Source organism: Aptenodytes patagonicus, chromosome 14, assembly GCF_965638725.1.
Source record: "Aptenodytes patagonicus chromosome 14, bAptPat1.pri.cur, whole genome shotgun sequence".
NCBI lineage: Eukaryota > Metazoa > Chordata > Aves > Sphenisciformes > Spheniscidae > Aptenodytes > Aptenodytes patagonicus.
In genome coordinates, this window is record NC_134962.1 from 18,686,101 (window position 1) to 18,705,658 (window position 19,558).

The 19,558-nt window shown below is 50.8% G+C and overlaps 1 protein-coding gene across 1 annotated transcript in view; it reads right to left on the reverse strand.

The window, feature by feature from the left end:
- Positions 1-10,129, reverse strand: part of LOC143166852 (rho GTPase-activating protein 39-like) — a 55,961-nt gene extending 45,832 nt beyond the window's left edge. Inside the window, exon 1 of the mRNA XM_076351650.1 lies at positions 10,035-10,129. Coding sequence (XP_076207765.1) covers positions 10,035-10,045 — 11 coding nt within the window. The 5' untranslated portion in view covers positions 10,046-10,129. The remainder of the gene's footprint in view (positions 1-10,034) is intronic.
- Positions 10,130-19,558: the final 9,429 nt, after the last annotated feature.

Sequence of the window (19,558 nt, forward strand, 5' to 3'; positions counted from 1 at the left end):
TGCCAGCTCTACAGCAGGGCAGACATAAGTCTCATTAATTTTATTAATGCTGCCAGTCATAAAAAGCCCATCATAACCACAGGCTCGGAGTTATTATGACTATTCCTGGGCACATACGTACTGAGTTTTCACAGGTAACTGCATATTCCCAGTTTCCAGATGCCCAAACTGAGATGTGTTTCCAGCTGGAAACACGTTACGTGACCAAAGCACCTCCTGAGGCACCCACCAGATGACAGGCAGAGTGGTCAAGGCTCCTCCTTCCTGGGGGAATACAGGACCACATCAAAGGGCAGCCAAGATCCCAGGAGAGCAGCGCCCTGTGGCAGCGTCTCCCTTCCAGGGAGCAGCCACAGCCTGGACCTTCTCCCTTGTTTTTGGCACTGCTGAGTGCACAGAGCTGCAGTCAAGGTCAAGGCCCGCATGGTTCCTGCCAAGGTCCTTCCAGAGACAAGAAGCAGGGCCCAATTGCTAACAAACTGCAAAACAGGTTTAGTCAACAACAGGTTTTAATTTAAAAAATAAAAAAATTCACCAATCCATTTTTGCCTGAAGCACAAGAAAAATGAGGGTTTGCATCTCCCAGCTGTTCATTACTCTTCTTGACATCTTCTGTCACAGCTTAGCAGGTGTGAAGTTGAAAGAGATGAAGCCTGATAACTCTTCGTCATCTTCAGCAGCACAGAAAGCTCTGCCACGACAGGACTGCACCCCGGAAAGGGGTGGGCTGAACCCCAGCAGCACCCAATTTTCACAGCCAGCCGCACTGACGTTGCTCTTTGTCCATGGGCCCATGTACCGCCTGTCCTAAAGAAAGGCTGCACTTCCACGAGTACCAACAGAGCAGCCCAAGCTCTAGTGCAAGACACATCTCACCATTAGTTTATGCTCACAGATGTCATTTGCCTTTCCCAGGAGAAACAGCCGCACCATTAGGATGGTTTACAGCTATAGACCTACAGGCAAAGCAGCACAAGTTCCTACCACAGGTAACTGCCCCAAAATGGTAACTTCAGGGGAATACTGTTAATTCATGTAAAGCCCCTCAAATCCTCTCTGCAGTCCACAGAAACTCCGGGTTTAACCCAGGTCCAGCTGGGATGCAGAATGCAAGAAAGCAGCACCACAGGCAGCCCCATGAGGAATTTGTCTGTTCTCTGACCCTCCCCACACATTCACTTGAAGAAACGGCTACTGCTGCAAATAGTAGAGGTTTGAGCAAGGTTAACAGGAATCATACGCATGCTCTCCCCTACCCGTGCCAAGGGCCCACAGTGTGCCGTTCCTGGGGGCTGAACTCCACTTTGGGCAGGCACCGCAAGCACTGCAAGGACCGCAGTAACGAAGCCACCACAGCCAGCTGCAGGGGCTATTTTATTTCAGCACCCAGGGTACAAGATGTACGTGGTATCAGGAGACACTCTCAAATAGGAAACTGTGCTCTTCCCCAAAAAGCCTCCGGTGCAGGATGCAGCCGAAAATCAATACACCCCGAGCACATCTCACTGCCCCAGCCATCCAGGCCAGGCAGGAACGAGTACATCAATCACTGGAAGTTGCAGGTTTTTACATTTCAAGCTGAGCTCTGGGCTGTTTCACTGAGCTATTTGGTGATCACTGCGCTGTCCACCCTTTTCCACCTGCAGTTTTTCTTCATGCTCCAGAGGCAGCGGGGTGGACAGAGAAAGTAGCCCAAGATGAAGTTTCCCTCTAGCCCCACAGCAAGCACACCTTGCACTGAACACGCTGTATTACCAAAAAACTTCTCCACACACACACGCAGATAGCTCTCACAGCTCAGCAGCAGCTTTCCTTATCCAAACAGAGACAAAAGCAAGTGATTTCATCCCTCCAAGACCAAATAAAGTTTAAGCACACAAGTGCTCAGCCATTAGAGGCAGTGCTGGGTGGCCGATGGGGGACTCTGCCATCACACCCCGAGAGACCACCTTGCTGGGGAAGAGTTATGGGGAGCCAGAGAGGCTGAAATCACCAACATCTCCCCCTTTGCCAGACTCATCCAGCCCTCCTTGTTTCAACAACAAAAGCAACCCAAACAAGGGTTTTGGAATTCAGTGCCGAAGTCTCAACAATGTACTCAAAGTCACCCCTGCAGCATGGTGTCCAAAGCTGGCCCAACGGACCACGGGAGAGGGAACTGGATGATAACGTCATGGTACACTGAAAGCAGAGCAGATCCAATGACTTGCTGCTGCTGGAAGGAGGGAGTCCCCTCTGCGTCCTCCCCTCATGCTCTTTCCCCACAGTGCATCCCCAGCACTCATCACACAAGGACACTGGAGCTCCTCAAATCTCACATGGAGCTAATTCAGCTTGCTACCTAAAAAATAGCCAGGTTCCTCTTGCTTTAGTGAACTCAGCCATTCTGGTGACGGGACCCAGGGCCAGGAGAAACAAGGGTGACAGTGTACAGCTTCACCCCCAGAAGACCATCACCGTCTGTCTTATCTTTTATGCTTATTGCCACGCCAAAACAGACTTCTGCTTTGGAAAAGCCTTCAGTCTCCAGAACCTCAAACCCATGTTTTAGACTAATTTCAAATTACAGCTTTAGTGAATTTAGGCTGAGTTGTCAGACCACCAGCTACTCACCAGGCATTTCCTCAGCAGCTTCTAAGCCCACAGTACAGAAAGGACCACGACACTTGCTTTTCACCCTCATTTTCAGTGATTTCAAAACTAATTTCATGAAAATTGAAGTAGCTTATTTCAGGGGCAAGCTTTCTAAGGAGTTTACAAGCCAAAACTGCAACTCTTCTGCCATTTGTGCTCTAATGCAGGACTGCAGGCGCGAGCCCAAGGACAGCACCGACCCAAGCCCCAACACTACTTGCTTCACACTCATTTTACTATACTGGCTAAATGCAATTCAGCCGTATCCCAGCCAAACTATCCATCGTATTATGATGGTATAAATTACTGCGAAAATGTACCTCCATACTACAACGTGCTTAGCATTTGGCCCTAGGCATACATTAAGCGCTTCCCATGCCGGCCGTACTCCAGGCTCTGCACCTCAGCTCACAGCCCTTTTGCCATCTCTCTTTGCTTCACTTGATGTTGATTCATCACCAAGAATTCGTAAAACACTTGGAGCTTCTCCTCTCACCATAGCTTAGAGCAATGCTTGGAAGGCCTAACAAAAAAATCCCAAACCTAATTACTATAGCTAGGGAGCAAAGAAGAGCTAGACAGCGCGGCTGATACACAGCTGGATATTTGTGGCTATCAAAGGACTATCAAAGAACTACAATATACATGAGGAGAAAACGGTCACTGGACCAGAAGAGGACCAAATATAGCATTTACAGTTTTACGACAAACTGAATGTGTTGAAACTAACAGCTGGACCTTGAGTTACTGTTTAAATGCATATAAGGGAGACTCAGAGCCTGGATTACAGTGTGTGACCACCCGCAGCTTACCCCATCTCTGGAAACAACCCTGCACTTGCTATTTCCCACACAGCACCAAAAGCACATGGGGGACAAGCCCAGAGTAGATAAGGCTGTGTGGGGAGCATGACTGAGCAAGCAGATTAGCAGGGGGGTGAGGACCAGGCACTGGAGCAGCTGGGGTGGCCAGGACCAGTTGGCTGGAGCAAGTCGGCGTCCCAACAGTAAAACCGAGCCAGCCACCCCAAGGGCCCGGCAGCCAGTGGAGAGGCACCGAAAACTGCGGCCAACATCCACCACCTGGTCTGGCCACAGCCTCTGGAGGGGCATCTTTCCAGGCAACACTACACAGCACTGCTCACCCATTGCATCCCCTGGGTCTGTATTTAATTATTCAGCTATAAAAGTCTCCTGTGATAACTTTTTCTCTGACTTCACTTTGTTACTGAAAATATTTTACACCAATTCATTCTTCTCCTAAACTGAGCCCTGGCTGCTGCTACACATGAAAACCCACGTGCAAGACATTGCACTGCCTCAGAGTCAAAAAAACCCAAGACAGCTGAACTCCATGTGGTTAAAGGGGATTTGCTGAGCTTAGTCCCAACTCGTCGGGCAGCATTGTGCAGGGTTTTTTCTTGGTGTCACTGGTGATGGAGACAGTAAGCCTCCTTGTCATTCTTCTGGGAAAAAAAAATAAACACAAGCAAAACCAAACAGAAAAACCAGATCTACAGAACAAAGAAGTTATCCCTGCTACAGTGCACCTGGCCCTGGGCCACCAGTTCATGATGTCTAAGATGACACAAAATCCCACTACACTGAGTCTTTTCTGCCTCTATAACAGGTTCCCAGCCAGAAAGCAGCAACCCTCTTTGCCCAGGTAGGAAACAGCCCCATCTGCCAAAGCAAAGTGCCTTCTGGCAGTGTCCCACACCTGCCAAGTTACACACACAAGTGAGCCCAGCACAGGTTTGGTTCCCCACCCCCACCCCCCCAGCTTGGCTTGTTTGTTTTTGGTAGATCATAAACCCTGTGAGTAAGAAAAAGGTCAGTTTAGAGGGGCCCAGGACTGCTCTGCTCCAGGCTGAAACAGGAACGCACAGAAAGTCCGGGGAGCACGGGGCACTCGCCGTCATCTTCATTTCATCCCACGTCAGAGCAGTTTCCATCAAGGAAGGCAAAGTGCAGTGAGAGCTTGGCTCAGGGAGCTGGGCACAAGAAGAATACGAGAGGGGTAAGAAAATACATCCTCTATGTAGATCCAGCCTTCTATTTGCCTCTGGTGGCTGATGAAAATGCCAATGAATAATTTTATTCATATCTCTCTATTTCAGAAGTTCCCCAGCACTGTGCAGCATAAAGCCCTCAGTGGAATTTCATACAAGACTTTAAATCCAAAAAGACAAAAGAGCCTGGGGAAAAAAAAAAAAAATCTCAGCATCTCCAGTGCTTTGGTCTTTCAGCTTGTTTTTTTCAGGGAGAATTTTCTAAAGTTGATATTGTCCAACCCGAGTCCCTTCTTTTTGCCTGAAGCACGTAACTGCAGGAGGCCAGACACACCCTGACTCCTCGAGCTGCTACACAAGCCATACCAACGCTCCCCCGGGGAGCATGGGAGATGGAAAGGACTCCATGTTTTGTTGCAAACAAGCAATCTGTATCTTCAGCATCCTCATTATAAGCTTCCCAAACCTCTTTTGGCTCTGTGCATTGCATAACCAAAAAATGGCAGCTGACAACACACAAAGAAAAAAGCTTGGGAGAGTAGCTGGAGGATGGTTGACACCACTGGAATTCACTGGTCAATATTCAACTGGAAATATAAAACACTTATTCCTTATATCAGTAACCTCAAACACTTGGAATGGTAATTAGGATGAGAGAATATATCCCAAATAATGGTATTTTTTTCCATTCTCCCATGAGACAAAGACCAAGTGCAAAAAAATTTTCTCTTGACCCACAGTGTCTCGTTCCAGATGTACAAGCCAGATGGACCTCACGTCTGCTGCTTTAGTTAATACTTTCCTGACACTCCAAAACCTGACTCCTTTAAGAAATTGCCCAAAGCAGAAGACTACTCTTCCCCATGAAGAGCATAAAAACAATCAGACAGACAGCTTGCTTCAGTGGACACTCATGATTGAGTTATCAAAGAGTACAAGAAATTGCTTGATCATTAAAGCCGTCTTTCCTACCAGGGAACTGCCTTTCTGCGCACCTTGACAAAGGCAGGAATTAACATCAAATGTGTAAGTAATGACAGCAGAGCTCAGAAACCCTCTATGAATCCAGCTAAAACCAAATCCCAGTGTCTGCTCTGGAATTTATTTTTATTACAAATAAGAGGCACTTCATTAGCTATTCAAATCTGCCCAGAGGGCTTTTTAAAGAAACACGAGCGTACACATCACAAGAAGGCACAAATAATTGCACTCCACCTGGGAAGAGTTGATGGAGCCTAAATGGAGCATTTCAAATTCTGACGTATTTATTTGCTGAAAGCTTGCAAGCATCTCCTCCTAATTGCATCATCCACTGAGAAAGCCATTTGGGTAGTACAACAGGAATGGAAATACTGGGAAAGGAGACCACAGGGAAGGAGGAAACGCTGCTTCTTTCCTTTGAACTTCTGATTAGTTTCCATCAGAAGACTCTGATGTGTCTGAAGGTGTTTCCCAAGGACCAGGCTTTATCTGCATAGAGTCAAACACTGTAACTGAAGGCACGACTCCACCTCAGGAGCTAGCTCCAGGCCATGCTGGGCCTGCTGATGGGAGCAGCTTAAAAACGATATGGCAGCGATGGCGGACAAGATGACTACCTTGTCCTCCACAACTTATCACCCCTCTTCTGCCTCTGCCAGCAGAGCTACTGGAGCAAAAACACGCTCCTGGTTTCACTTAAAGCCACTCGGTCTTTCACCCCTAAACCATTTCATCCCAAGGAAACTGCCCTGCCAAGTTCACCGATAGCTCCAGCAGCACGTTCAGAGGAGCAGGGATGACACCAGGAGTGTGTCGCAGAAGTCTGGCTGCCGATAACCTCTCCCACCTGCACTTATCTCCACTGATGTCAGAGAGCAAACAGAGACCTTCACCACCCCAGCTCATTTACTAAGTGAGTTACCACAACGCTCATCCAGGAATAGGCTCATCCAGCAGACGAGAGCAGGACAACCTGCTGGGAGCAGAAGCTTGTCCTGCAGCCACAGCTAGCTACAGAGAGGACATTTATTCATGGCCTTATCTAAGCCAATTAAGAAGAGGGTAAACCAGAACAGGGCACATGGACCCAGTTCAGAGGATGTGGGGGACTCTGTGCTGAATAACAGCAGAAGATTCAGAAGCCCTGCCAAGACTAGAAGACCCTTTTGCTGCAAAGCCATGGCTGAGTTCAGGCACAAGGAGTCCATCAGCAGCTCCAGGGCAGGCTGATGAAGTGTGGAAGTTTACTAAATTAAAGCTTCTGAAAACCACAGAAACTAGTATTCAGGCAAAGACAAATTAAAGCCTGAATTAATCTGAATTAACTATATGCAACAAACTCATACTCAAGGTACTGAGATTCAATAACAAAATTGAGAGTCTTCATCGTAATCAGAACATAAAGCGTATGAATCCTTTATATTTTGTATTAATCAAATTAAAACAGCCAGCCAGACCAGCAGGTTTCCCACTGAACAAGTGCACTCAGTACCGTCCCCAGTCCTTCCACCCACCCAGCTAACAAGACTTCCGCAATCCCCAGTACTTCTGGTGCAGGCTGGGAGATCTCCCTCCGCTCACGTCCTGAGGCTCTTTAATTCAAACAGCCAAAAACATGCTGCTAAAATGGCAAGTCCAAATTGAAAAGCTTTCTTCTCCATAGGTAAAATGGCAACCAAGTAGTATTCTTACTAATGCACTTACCTATCAAGAAATATAGATATGACACATCCTTTTGCGACTTCAAAGAAAGGGTTCATGAATATTTATTAAACTGCACTGCCAGGGTGGAAAAAAAAACAAAACCAAAAAAACACCCTCATGGCCCAAAAAGCCAGAATCCTACAGCAGTTTATGCTTCGTTATCTTTAATTACAGAAGTGATTCCATTAAAGCTGATTCAGATCTTACAGTCCTTCCCACAGTCCCTCAATGATGATAATAGTTCTTCCTCCGTGGGTCTACGGGAAAAAACTGTTCCCTGGTTTGCAAAACTTTACCTGGTTGCCAGCAGGCGGTTGCCCCAATCCTATGAAGCCAACCCCAAAAGAATGGCAGGATTGATTAAAAAAAAGTGCCTCAAAGCTCAGACACAAACACATTGAAATCTGCAGGATTTTCTTACCCATCAGGCAGTTCACTACAGGAGCCTCAGTCTCTCCTCCTCTCATCTTTGCACCACAGCACATGACATTTTTCTAGAGATCAAGTAAATCAGTTGAATGGGAGGCATTTGCCTTTTGTGCCCCTAAAGCAGGGCAGCGTTCAGTGAACCAGATTCTGCGTGTCTTGTTAGCACATTAAATGTGCAAGTCTCATGAGGTTTTCAGCTGCAGATCCAGCAACCATCAGGCTGAAAGCAGCCTTTTCCATCACAAGGATGATAAAGTTCTCTTGGTTACAAAACGCACCAGGCCAGTATACTTAGATCTCCCTACAGCTTATGTGCTCCCAGCTAAGGCCAAGACATCTGTTTCAGCTAAGCAAACCTGTTGTGAATACAGAAGGCATGTGAACTATCTGACCAAAAACCTGGCTTCAAATTCTGCATTCCTATAAACCACTGTGATCTCAGCATCACTCCAAATAGCCTCCATCCAACTGACAGGAAAGAGCTGTCTCATCAACACGGCAAACACCGAATTCAAAAAGCACCAAAGAGATAGTCAGTGGGGATACACTGGAAAAATTATGCTGAAATCCAGTGCAAGAAGCTCTGTAGTCCTCTGCACTGGCTAGTGGAACGACAGCCCCAAATCTACATGGCTTTGTCAGGTTTTCCAGTTTATCCCCTGAAGTGAGCAACCTGCAACCTCGATCCCTGAGCGCCGAGTGCTCTTGGCTGTCACAAGCAGGGAGGCAGAAGCAGCCGCTATGAGCTGCTGCTGCTGGCAGACCAAGAGCGTGCTGCTGGGCTAATCATTTTGTTCTGGATGAATTCTGGTATTCTACATCCACTCTCAAGGGGATTTGCAATTCCTTCCCAAGAGGCTCCTTCTTACAGACTAACTCAAACTGCATTCTGCTGGAAAAGATGCAGAACAGACAGAAGAAAAAGAAAAAAAAAACCTTCAAAACGCAAGAGAAATAAAAAATTACTCCAAACACCTTGCACCATCACCGAGGTACCGGGCAAAACGCCAGCACAGCCCTCCCTCCTCTCCCCCAGACAAAGAGAATGTGAGAAGCCAGCTGAAATCTGGTGCCCCTGGGGAGAGCCGCGCTCACAGGAATGTTAAATCCTTGCGAGCTTTTCATCTAGGACAAAAAAAAATGCTGGCAAAAGAGCGCAACAGCAACTGGCATCAGCCATGGGGAGGACAGTGCTTCTGCCAGGCTCTGTGCCTTCCTCCCAGCAGAGCCAAACTTAATTCAACCACTTCTGGCCGACGAGCTGAGGCACAGAGCGACCAGGAGGAATCCTCCCTGAATGGGGTTATTCAGAGGAGCCATAAAATATGCCGGCGTCTGTCGGAAGCAGGATGCAGCCTGGGAAACTGGCCCGGCTACCTGGCCCTCCATTTTCACTGCCAACAGGTGATCCTGGCTCCCTACCCGCTACCAGGTGAGGAGCAAACCCTCTCCTGGTCACCCCACTCCAGCAAACTTAAGTGCAACAGCCATTCCTGTGCTTGACCAGAACACATTGTCATTTTGTAATTGTGTTTGTTTTTTTAAGCAACGGAGAGCAACCTACGCGTGCAACCCACCCCGGAGCCTGGTCCGACACAGGTACAAAATCAGAGGGCGCTTCTGATTAACCGCTCGTCTTCAGAGGTGCCAGGGCACCCGGCAGAGCCCGGCCACATTCTCCGGGGAGGGCGATGCTGCCAGCTGCCGCTCTGCCGGAACCCCAGGGCCCAGGCAGGATGGGGAGCTCTGGGTCAGGATCAGGCCAGCTCAGCTCTGTGAAATTCGGGGCCACCCGCCTCGCTCGGAGGCTGCGAACAGCCCGGTCCTGGCAACGGCCGGCGTGCCCCCGCGGGAGCCGGGCCTTGCGGGGAGCCGATCTGGCGGAGCCGAGCGGGTGCGGGAGGGCGCGGGAGTTTCCCCCCGCAGACGCGCCAGCGCAGGCGGGAGGGAGGGAGGGAGGGAGGCGGCCCGGGGAGCGGCTGCGGGAGAGCAGCTCCTCGCACAAGTTGTCCGCCCGGCTCGGCTCGGCCCGGCCCCGCCCGGCCCGGCCGGGCCGCCGCCACAGGGCCGGGCCCGGCCCGGCGCCGGCCGCCCCTCACCTGCCCGCCGGGGCCCGCGGCTCGCCCGGCCCCGCGCCCGCCCGCCCCCCCCGCAGGCCGGGGGTGCCTCCCGGCCCCGGCCCGCTCCCCGCGCCGGCCCGGCAGGCCCCGAGGTGGGGGGGGGGGGCGGCGGCGCCTCCCGCCCGCCTCAACAGGTGCGCGGCGGCCGCACTCACCTCTCCGCCATGGCCCGCTCGGCCGCACCGCCCGCTCTGCCCGCGAGCGGGGCAGGATGTGAAACCCGATCCCGGCCCCGCCCGAGGGGCGGCGCGGCCCGGCCCGGCCCGGCCGCCGGGACCCCCGGCCGCTCCCCGGGTCCCTCTGCTGGGGGCCGCCGCGCCGCGCCGGGACGGGACGGGACGGGAGGGGCGGGGCGGGGCGGGGCGGGGCGGGCAGCGGCGCCCGGGGCCGGCGGCAGCGGCGGGGCCCGCGGGCCGAGGGCAGCCCCTGGCGGCGGCTGCGGCCGCTCCGGGGCCCTCCCGAGCCCGCCGAGCCCCTGGCGCCGCGGAGCCCCTGCCCTGCCCCTGCCCGGCCCGAGGGGTGGAAACGAGGAGGGGAGAGGCGGAGCCGGGACCTCAGTTTTGGAGAAGCTGAAGCATTATTTGAGCTACAGGTCAATGGCGACGATCAGCTGTCGTGACCAGGGTTGTGAGGAAAATCGTGGTTAGCGGCAGGAGCCGTACCATCCGTCACGGGTGCTGTGGGGCTCTCAGGAGCGCAGGCGGGTCACACATCTGCCCCCCTGCTAGGGGGGCACAGGACCACGTGGAGACTGTGGTTGCTGCAGGTCCCAGATGTAGCCTGTGCTTGCTTCTGGATCACAGCTGCCCCCGTAAATTGTTTGTCCCCGTGATGGGTGACCCCGACACTGCCTCCCGCTGCGCCCGGAGCTGGCAGGGGGTGTCCAAACAGGCAGCTGCCCCCCACGGCACGAAACAGGCAGCTGCCCCCCACGGCACGCGGTGCTTTAACAGCGCTGCTCTGCCCTCTGTTATTCCTGACATCCTCCAGGAGCGGGAATGGAAAGCGAGACTTCGGCAAGTGGGACTTGAACCAGCCTGGAGCATCGAGAGAGGAAAATGTCTTTGTCTACACTGGATGCCGGGCTGTCCCTGCAAGGTCACACGGTGGGATGACGAGCCTTGGGTCAGCCCATGGTGTAAGGCTGCCACGGATCTGGGTTTGCCCAGACGTGCCCTCTTTTTTGCCCTGGCAATTTTGGCAGATTTTGGGGGCTTTCTGTGTTCGTCTGCATCCTGAGCACATAGTACTCTGGTCAAGGCTGTGCAGGAAGACCAGGTGTGTCCCCCACACATGCACAGAACAACCATCAGCATATGAACAGCAATTCAGAGGCCTCAGGAAACGGTAGAGCCCTGCTCCTCGGCCAGTATGAGTAGTCTGAATAAACAAGCCGTGCACTAAAGGTCAGCCCCGCTAGATCAGCTTCTGTCAGCCACCAGTTTGTAGTATGTCACTTGGCACGGTGGCACAGCAGAGCCCCTGTTATCTCAGCGACTGCTGCAATGTGGCACTGCTCCCAACAAATTTCATACAGGGTCCTGTTATTCCAGAATAGGAACAACCCCATGCAGAGGCAAATCCTGGGGGTTGAGCTGCCCAGGTGCCTCAGACCCCTCTAACTGGGGGTGCAAGACTTGGCAGATACTTGGTGGATTTTGCCACTAACAGAGTGATTTTTGGCGCGTATCACACCATGCAGCAAATTTCCGCTACAGTCAGAAAGGAGTCTGTTCAGCTTATTAATCACCCCGGGTGAGCCAGCAGATGGGTCCCTGCACAGAGCGATACCGCACTTGCGGTGCTCTCTTGCAGACGGCATTTTGGCACTACTGAAGAACTTCAGAGTAACTTAATCTGAAGACATTCATGTGAAAGTCCCACTGCACTTTTAAATAACAAATAGAGAGACAGTGAGATCATGGCCACTCCGCTCGCTGGCTGGATGCGCAGCTGCATTGTGCTTAGCAGGGGGGTCCGTGCAACGGGGGCCGGCGGAGAGTGGGGCTCCCACGGGGGCTGCAAAGCTGCTGGAGATGCCCGTGGTGCTGCGGGAGAGCAGGCTGAGTTTTGCAGGGCTGCAAAGCTCGGGGACCGAGGCATAGGCTAGCAGGGAAGGAAAGGAAGAGTTAAACCAGGTCTGTGTTGGAAACAAAAGTTTGTTGGTGTAGCTCTAACGTGGTTAAATTGGCAGCTTTCCTTGCGGAGATGCAGATATTATTCACCTTTGCCAATAAAGGCTGTACCTGTCCTCTGAGGGAAACGGCAATACTGGGAAAATGCTTATAGCAGCCTAACAGTCTCTGTTCAGGGGCTCTTGTAGATACAGACTTGGTGTATAAAAGCTTTAACAGCCTGGTTGACATTGCTGTGCTAGCAAGAGCTTTTGGACAGACTGAAAATAGAATCTGGGGAGATGGGAGGTTGCAAGAGCCACGGCTTCAGGGGCCCCCCAAAATGAGTGACCCAACGCGGTGCACGGGAAGTTGGCGGCAGGAGGGACCAGAGAAGCATTCATTTCTTCTGCAATGTTCTCATTTTATTTTGCATATTTCAGGGTTTGATGATAATGTGTGGGATGTTTTCAACCTACACCTCTGGCAGGCTTGCTAGAGGACCTCTAACTTCATTGCTTAGCTGCTGTGGCTAAAACTCTTGGGACATGATTCTGCACATAGCGCGCTAAGAGATCCTCTCTCTTGAGACCAAAGCGGGCGAGCTGGAGGCACTCAAGGACGCAGAGGACACACTGAGATGACATCTCAGATCAGTCCTACTCATGGGCTAGCAGCCCTGTGCTGTCTTGCACAAAGTCATGTAGCAGGAGGGCGTCAAAATGAAGAGCAAGGAAACCACCATGAAGGCAGGACCTCCCCACCAGAGGATGGTCATGTACCCGCTGGCACCAAGGACGCTCTTGGGAGCAGAGATCCCCACTGCTGGAATAGGAAAGCTGGATGAAAGAGGGTTCAATTACCAGGCACGATAGATGGTTGTTGGGCTGTGACGTGCACACAGGTGCAAAGCTGCCAGACCAGGGTCCACCTCTTCGGGAGAGCCAGGGAGCGGTGGTGGACATGAGCTGTGTCAACACCATTGACTCAGGGAGGGGGAGAGAAATCCCAGAGGGGAAAAATTAAGCAGCTAAGGGAAAACCTTCTTTTGTGGGACCCCTGCAGTGACTTTTTCAGAGGCTTTCACAGCTCAGGCAGTCATGGGCTGAGGAAAACTTCTACTAGTGGTACTTGGTACAATAACACAAGGAGATACAATAACATCCAGAGATACAGGTGGGTCACTCTGTGACACATACATGGGAGATGAAGCCCACCAGTCATGATGCCTGCCGTCAATACATCAAAGATGGCAGCAGAAGGTGAATATGAAGTGTCTGGACAGTCTTTGGGAGCATGGCAAAGACATCTGAGAACCGAGGGTTATAAACCCTGGATCTTTTGCTAATAACAAAACCACACTGCCTACAAGAAGAAACAGCCTTCATGAATTGTGAGGCTGTGAATGCTAGATCACTGTAAGATGAATTAAGAGATGTATGATCAATGTTTCCAGGTCAAAGTATCCCCTCGCTGCCTGTTCTTGGCTGAAGGATATTTCCTACAACTGTCACTGAAAAACTGCAAAAGGAGCCAGCTCCCTGAGATCATGCTCGAATCGTTTCTTCAGATGCTGCTCCCAGGTGGAAGAAACTATCTGGAGTTGTACACCCACCCCCCTTTCATGAAGCTGCTCAGCTGGTGGACATTCGTACTTGTGCACGCACTCCACATCAGGAAATAGCAGGTGAAGGACCTTGCATGAGGGGTCTTCCTCATCTGTGGGTCTGGTGATGCTAAAGGTAAGGAAAGCTCGGTATTGCACTGCTGCTGCCCTGCCCGCACATACTGGGGCTGGGGAGATGGGGCAATGCCCAGGCAGATGTGCTAACAGCTGTAAGCGCAGCCAGCATGTTGCCCTGGAGGTTTGGGCCAGCGGGCACTGTCCTTGCTCTGTCTCTGTTAACAAACTGGACTGCACTGGACCAGCCCAGCCCAGTACCAGCCCCACAGTATGTGTCTCCATATACAGCAAGGGGGGAGTAACAGCTCCAGTCAGGTGTGAAGAAACCCTGTGTTGAGGAGAGACTGGTGATACTGGGAGTAGACGCCTAAAATGCTTGGCAGGGTTTGGGTGTCTGGGCTTACGGCCAGCACTGACCCGGAGCAGCTGCAACCTTGGATCAGCCTTCCAGGGCACCAGCGATGGTGGGAGGATGAGCTGGGAGACGCTTCATCAGGGGCTCCCTGCTCTGCTCGAGAGCTGCATTTAAGCTCAGGTCCTCACCCTTGGCCCTGCCTGAGCTACATTCCAGTGAAGCTTGTGCCAGGCCTGGCACCTTGCTGACCCCGACCCATCAGCTGGGTCAGCAGTCAACTCGACCGTGGCTGATCCTGGTTACCATCACCGAACCTGCTCTGCTCCTCTTGCATGATGGGTATATGGCACTGCCGTGCTGTCATCTTGTCTCCAGCTTGTCTGACACCTCCTACTGCCCCGGCACCACGAGCCCCCATGGCTGGGAGGGGGAGCAGGAGCAGGAGCAGCTCTGTGCACTCTTGTACTGAAGGAGCCAATAATACCAGAAAATGTTCTGTACTGTGAAAGCCGTATGTTAAATAGGTCAAACTACTACCAAGCTACTACTGTGAGTGCCTACATGTGGGCAAGATTTCTCACCGTGGGCAGCTCTTTGTTGCAACAGGAAACAAGATAAAATGCTAGGTTGACCAGGGTGTACAGTTCACCCACACAGGTGATGGGATCTCTGTCCTTGGAGATTTTCAAGGTTTGGCAATGCAAAGCCATGGTTGACCTGATCTAGTGTTGGTGATGGTCTCACTTCAAGCAAGAGTTTGGGCTAACACCTTGCAAAGGTCCCTTCTGATCAACACATCTGTAATTCTGTATCAAGGGGCTTGAGGTTCGAGCTGGGCAGGCAGATGTGAATTCTCCATTATTTCAGAGCACAGACATCTTGTATCAAATGTCTCAAATACCTTATTGAACAGGACCAGGCTGACCTGGATGCAGGAGCTGCTGGCTGTGGTTCTCTGGATTGTGCGCTGTGAGAGTCCTCTCTGACAAATGGTCTTAGCATGTATGAGGCAAAGAAAAAACATCCCTGTTCTTAATTAACCCTGTCTGTGTTTTGAAGCTGACTGAAGATATCGAATAGCCCAGGACTGTCCTTTGGAAAAAGCTGGTTGGAGATATTTGGCCATTTGTAAAAATACATGTTTTTAAGCAGCAATCAGCAGGTTTTTTTATAGTGGGCATGATGTAAATTTATGTAACAAGGCAGATGTTCTGCAATGGGGCTTTTTTAAAATCATCCTGTCCCAATTTTTTCCATCTTACCGTCTTTAGCTCCCTTGCAAAGTAAGCAGTCATGCTATCGCATTACCAGTTGGCAATGGCAGCAGCTGGCTGTAACCCAACCTTAGCAGCACGGGACGCGGAAACAGATGGAGCAGCAAATGCTCTTTGTTTCCTCTCCTGCTTTCTAAAACAGATTGTGACTAAAAACATACAGGAGAGGTTTCTGCCATCTTCCCTGCTACCACGGCTCCCTGGCTGCTGACAAAGCTACAGGGTGAGCTCTAGCAGGGGTTACTGCTCCCCACAGCAAAGAGGAGCTCTGCCTTTTTAGAGGGGAGCTGCAAAGAGGGGAAGAGCATCAGATACAATGATTACAAGCCCTTAGAGGGGAAAAAAGTGTGCAGTGGGTGAGATGGCTGAACTGAGCTGAGGGCTCCCCATGCATCAAGTCCTTCTCCTCCTGCTGCTCTGAGTCTTGGTTCTGGTGTTCATCTGAGCCTGGGTGAACCACATTAGCTTGTTAAACTGGCACAAAACAGACGTGAGTGGTGTTTTGCCAGGCTAGTAACCTGAACTGGCCTGAAGGATGATCAGGTGAGCACTGGGATGAGGATGAGGAGCAGAGCCACACACCAGAACGGGCCAGGAGGAGAGAAGAACAGGGGAGGAGGGTCGAGGTGGGAATGTCTCTTGTGAACCAGGAGATCAACTCTGCTGTCCTGGGTAGTCCTTGTCTCAAAGCTAGGCAGACACGGGAAGGGAAGTCCATGCTCCCAGGTCACTTTCTATGAGCCAAACTCTGAGGCTCCTGGCAATGAAGGTCAGGAAAATGTCCACAGCAGAGGTTTGCCTGCCTTGCTTCAAAATTCCTGTGGGACGAAACCTCCACAAAATAAGGTGCGTATGTCCCTGCCGCCACATCAGTTACAGGTTCCTAAGGGAATTCTACTCTATCACAGCCTCTCACACCTCTTTGTGTCTGGTAAGAGCTTTGCTGCTTTCGATCTATGTCCTCTAAGGATTTACCAATCAGTCCAAACGCATGAGTTGGGCAATGGTGCTCACCGCAGGAGATGTTATACACTGGAAAACATGAAACTGCGTGTGGTTTGGCTACAGGAGTCCCACCATCAGCTGCCTTGAGCTGGGGGACAGCTGCCCAGAGCAGAGGACACTTGCGGAGAGGCGGGTGGCCAAAGCCAATGACACGAGACTGAGCTGGCACTGCCACGTGCACCCAAACAGCAGCGTGGGCGGTGGTGACACAGCTGTCCCATCTCACTGTAACTCGCTGCTCCCTCTCCCACCAGGCTGCACGAGCTGCCTGACCCGTCTGGCTTTGCTGTGGCTGATGTTTGAGCCAGACAATGTAATATTGTTGTAGGTACTTGCCAAGAACTGAGTTTATTTTTTAGCCACAGACAGAACCTGTAATTCCTCAAGCTAATCCTGCAGTCTGATGGGTTTTTTTTACAAGCCTTGACAAATTAATTGAATCCCCATTTCTGTGAGAAACCTGGAAGGAAAGTCCCACAGTCAGGACTCCAGAGTTAAAGAAAGACGGGGATTTGCGAGGTCACCTACGCCATTTATCACCAGTGCAGAGGCTCTTCTGGGATTATTTCTTGCTGGCCTTGTTGTCTCCTGGGGTGACTGTTCAGACATCTATCTGAGATCCAGTCAGGGTGTTTTGCATTATAATATGCCTAAGTTTTCTCAGCTTCATCCCATTATTCCTGTTCTTCTTAACTATCACAAAAAAATTTGCTCCATTTTGTTGTTTATAGATGTCCCCAACTGAAATATCTGCAGGTTTTTATTTATCACCGTATCCTTTCAGTGAAATAATACAGATTTGATTTTTTAAAACTTAAACTTAATCCCTTTTGCCCTCAGATAGTGTCTTGAGTTCTGCCTGCACACCGCCTGCTTACTAATACACACTGGTAACAAAAAGTCCTATAATGAGTGCAAGAAGTGGTTTATTAGTCTTTATCTTTTATCTTTTCTCATACAGTCAAGGGTTTGAGGACCAACCATGCTCCTGCTGAAGTCAGTAGGAACGGCAGCAAGTTTTTTGCTCTACCACGTAACCACAGGGAGAAGTTAAGTTTCTGAACCTGTGGTTGCCAGCGTTACAATGCCAAAACGTCCCTGCTTGCATTTGCTGCACTGACTTTGTCAGGCAAGCTCGGTTCCTCTCAGCAACCAGGTATTCAGCTTTAGGCAAACCACTTTGAAAGCTGTTCTTTGCTAGTTTTTTAAACAACTTGGATATCTACTAAGCAGACCGACTCAACGAACAGGTTCTTGTATTTTAGTTTGAGTACTGTGCACACAGGCTGGGTGCTGCATCTCTGTCCAAGTACCTCCGTGGCCGCCCTTTGTGAACAGCTGTTGTTAAAGGAGAGAGGAAATGCTTGGGCTTATGCCTGAGCAGTGTCTCAGGGGACCACTCGATGCAAGCCCCAGGAAATCCCTCATGACAGCACATCTGTAGGAGGCCACAGTCAGCCCCACCATGCCGGAGCACTCCCATGGGGCAGCCCGGAGCCCAGACTGTCGGGCGGCTCGTGGGGATGAGACAGGTCTGAGGTCAACCTGGGAAGTCAGTCTGCAGGTCAGGGTCAGGATCAGGCCAGTGATGGTGACCGGGGTCAGACACAGCCCAGTGACAGCCGTGCAGGTCCGCAGTGACAAGGCAGAGCCAAGGCCAGGTCAGGCAGGCAGTCTGCAGGTCAGGGTCAGAGAGACCCAGGGCTGGGCACGGCCATGGGCATGGGCATGGGCACATCGGTGAGAGCATTGGAGACAAGCACACCTCCAACACAGCTCAGATGGGAACTGAGGGCCCAGGGCTGATCTGAATTGGGGCTCCTGGGCAGGGTTGGGGTGCAAGCCCCAGGTGAGGCTGGTCAGAGCTATAAGGGCTTGTTAGCGCCCTGGGGGCCCTGAGAACAGCTTCATGGGCAGGTACGATAACAGCACGAACATAGCCAGTCTAAATGAAGCTGAAGGTCTGCCTCCCCCAGTGTCCTGATCTCCAGGAGTGGTCAATAAAGGGAGACGTTCCCCCTTCCCTCAACATACAATTCCTGGGCAAGCAGAGGTGGAGGGGTGTAGGTGCTGGCACTGCTGCTCCTTCTATTGACACCTCCCCAGAGCTTCTGGAAGGAGAATGAGCATTGTCCAGCGCTGAGACTAGAAGAGAGGCTGATGACGGGCAGGTTGATGCATGGGAGAAGCTCAAATCTCTCCACCAGTGGTGCTGAATCCTTGGGGAGCAAATTGCCTCTCATCTCACAGAGATGGACTATGATCATCTCCTGCCAAAAAAGGAAGGACCTCTGACTGGCAGCCAGACCCTCCCCATGTCCTTAGCACATACCACAGCAACTTCGTGTGGGCCGGTGGGCTGCAGCTGGGATCCACGCGAGGAAACGGGATCTGCTCAGATCTACCTTATGCAGTTACCGTCAGATCCATTTGACACCTTGGAACCTATTCAGGATCTTCTCTGCTGGCATACAGACATGGTCTGCACCAGCTTCACATTTTGAAGGGTATTTTATTTTTAATTTAATATTTCAATAGCTTTCTTTACAGTGCTTTGTAGCCATACCAGCCTATTTTTAGCCTTTTTCCTCCTGGTGATATAAACTCTTCTGAGCCATTTTAGCAATCTCCATGCTTCTTACAAGCATGTTATCCTTTTGGCTCATTTATTTTTTAACAAGCTCTTTTGGGAGGAATTTCTTTGTTGCTGTTGTTCTTTTAATGATACCAGATTGAATACATTATACTCACTCTTACACATAGCTTTTTTCGTAGCACGGTTCTGAATGAAGCCCCTCACACATCTCAGCACTAAACCCAGTTGCTTCTTTTATGTTCTCCAACCAGCTGCTCCAAAAATCAAGCCTTTGTGGTATCTAAAATGTAGCAAGTACATCATATGCTGATGTGACATTTACTCACTTAATGTGGGGGTAATTGGAGACTCTTCATTATGATAATGTTTTCTGCCTCGGCAGCCTCTCTGATCTCCTAAATATATCACTGTCACCACCACTGGCTTTGAAGACTGTTCACTACAGTGGTCCTAATACTCCCCTTTGCCTATTTAGGTGTGAATTTTCTAACTATAGGGGTTCAGTGTTACATGTCGGAAGATTAAAATCGTTTAGGCACATTGACTCCAAAGTTTCTTTGGCATCCAGCATCTCTGCTCCACAAGCACAATTTAGTCAGTTCTTCCCGTATAATCTGTCGCCTGCTATTGCAGCGTCCCGCTGATTATCTG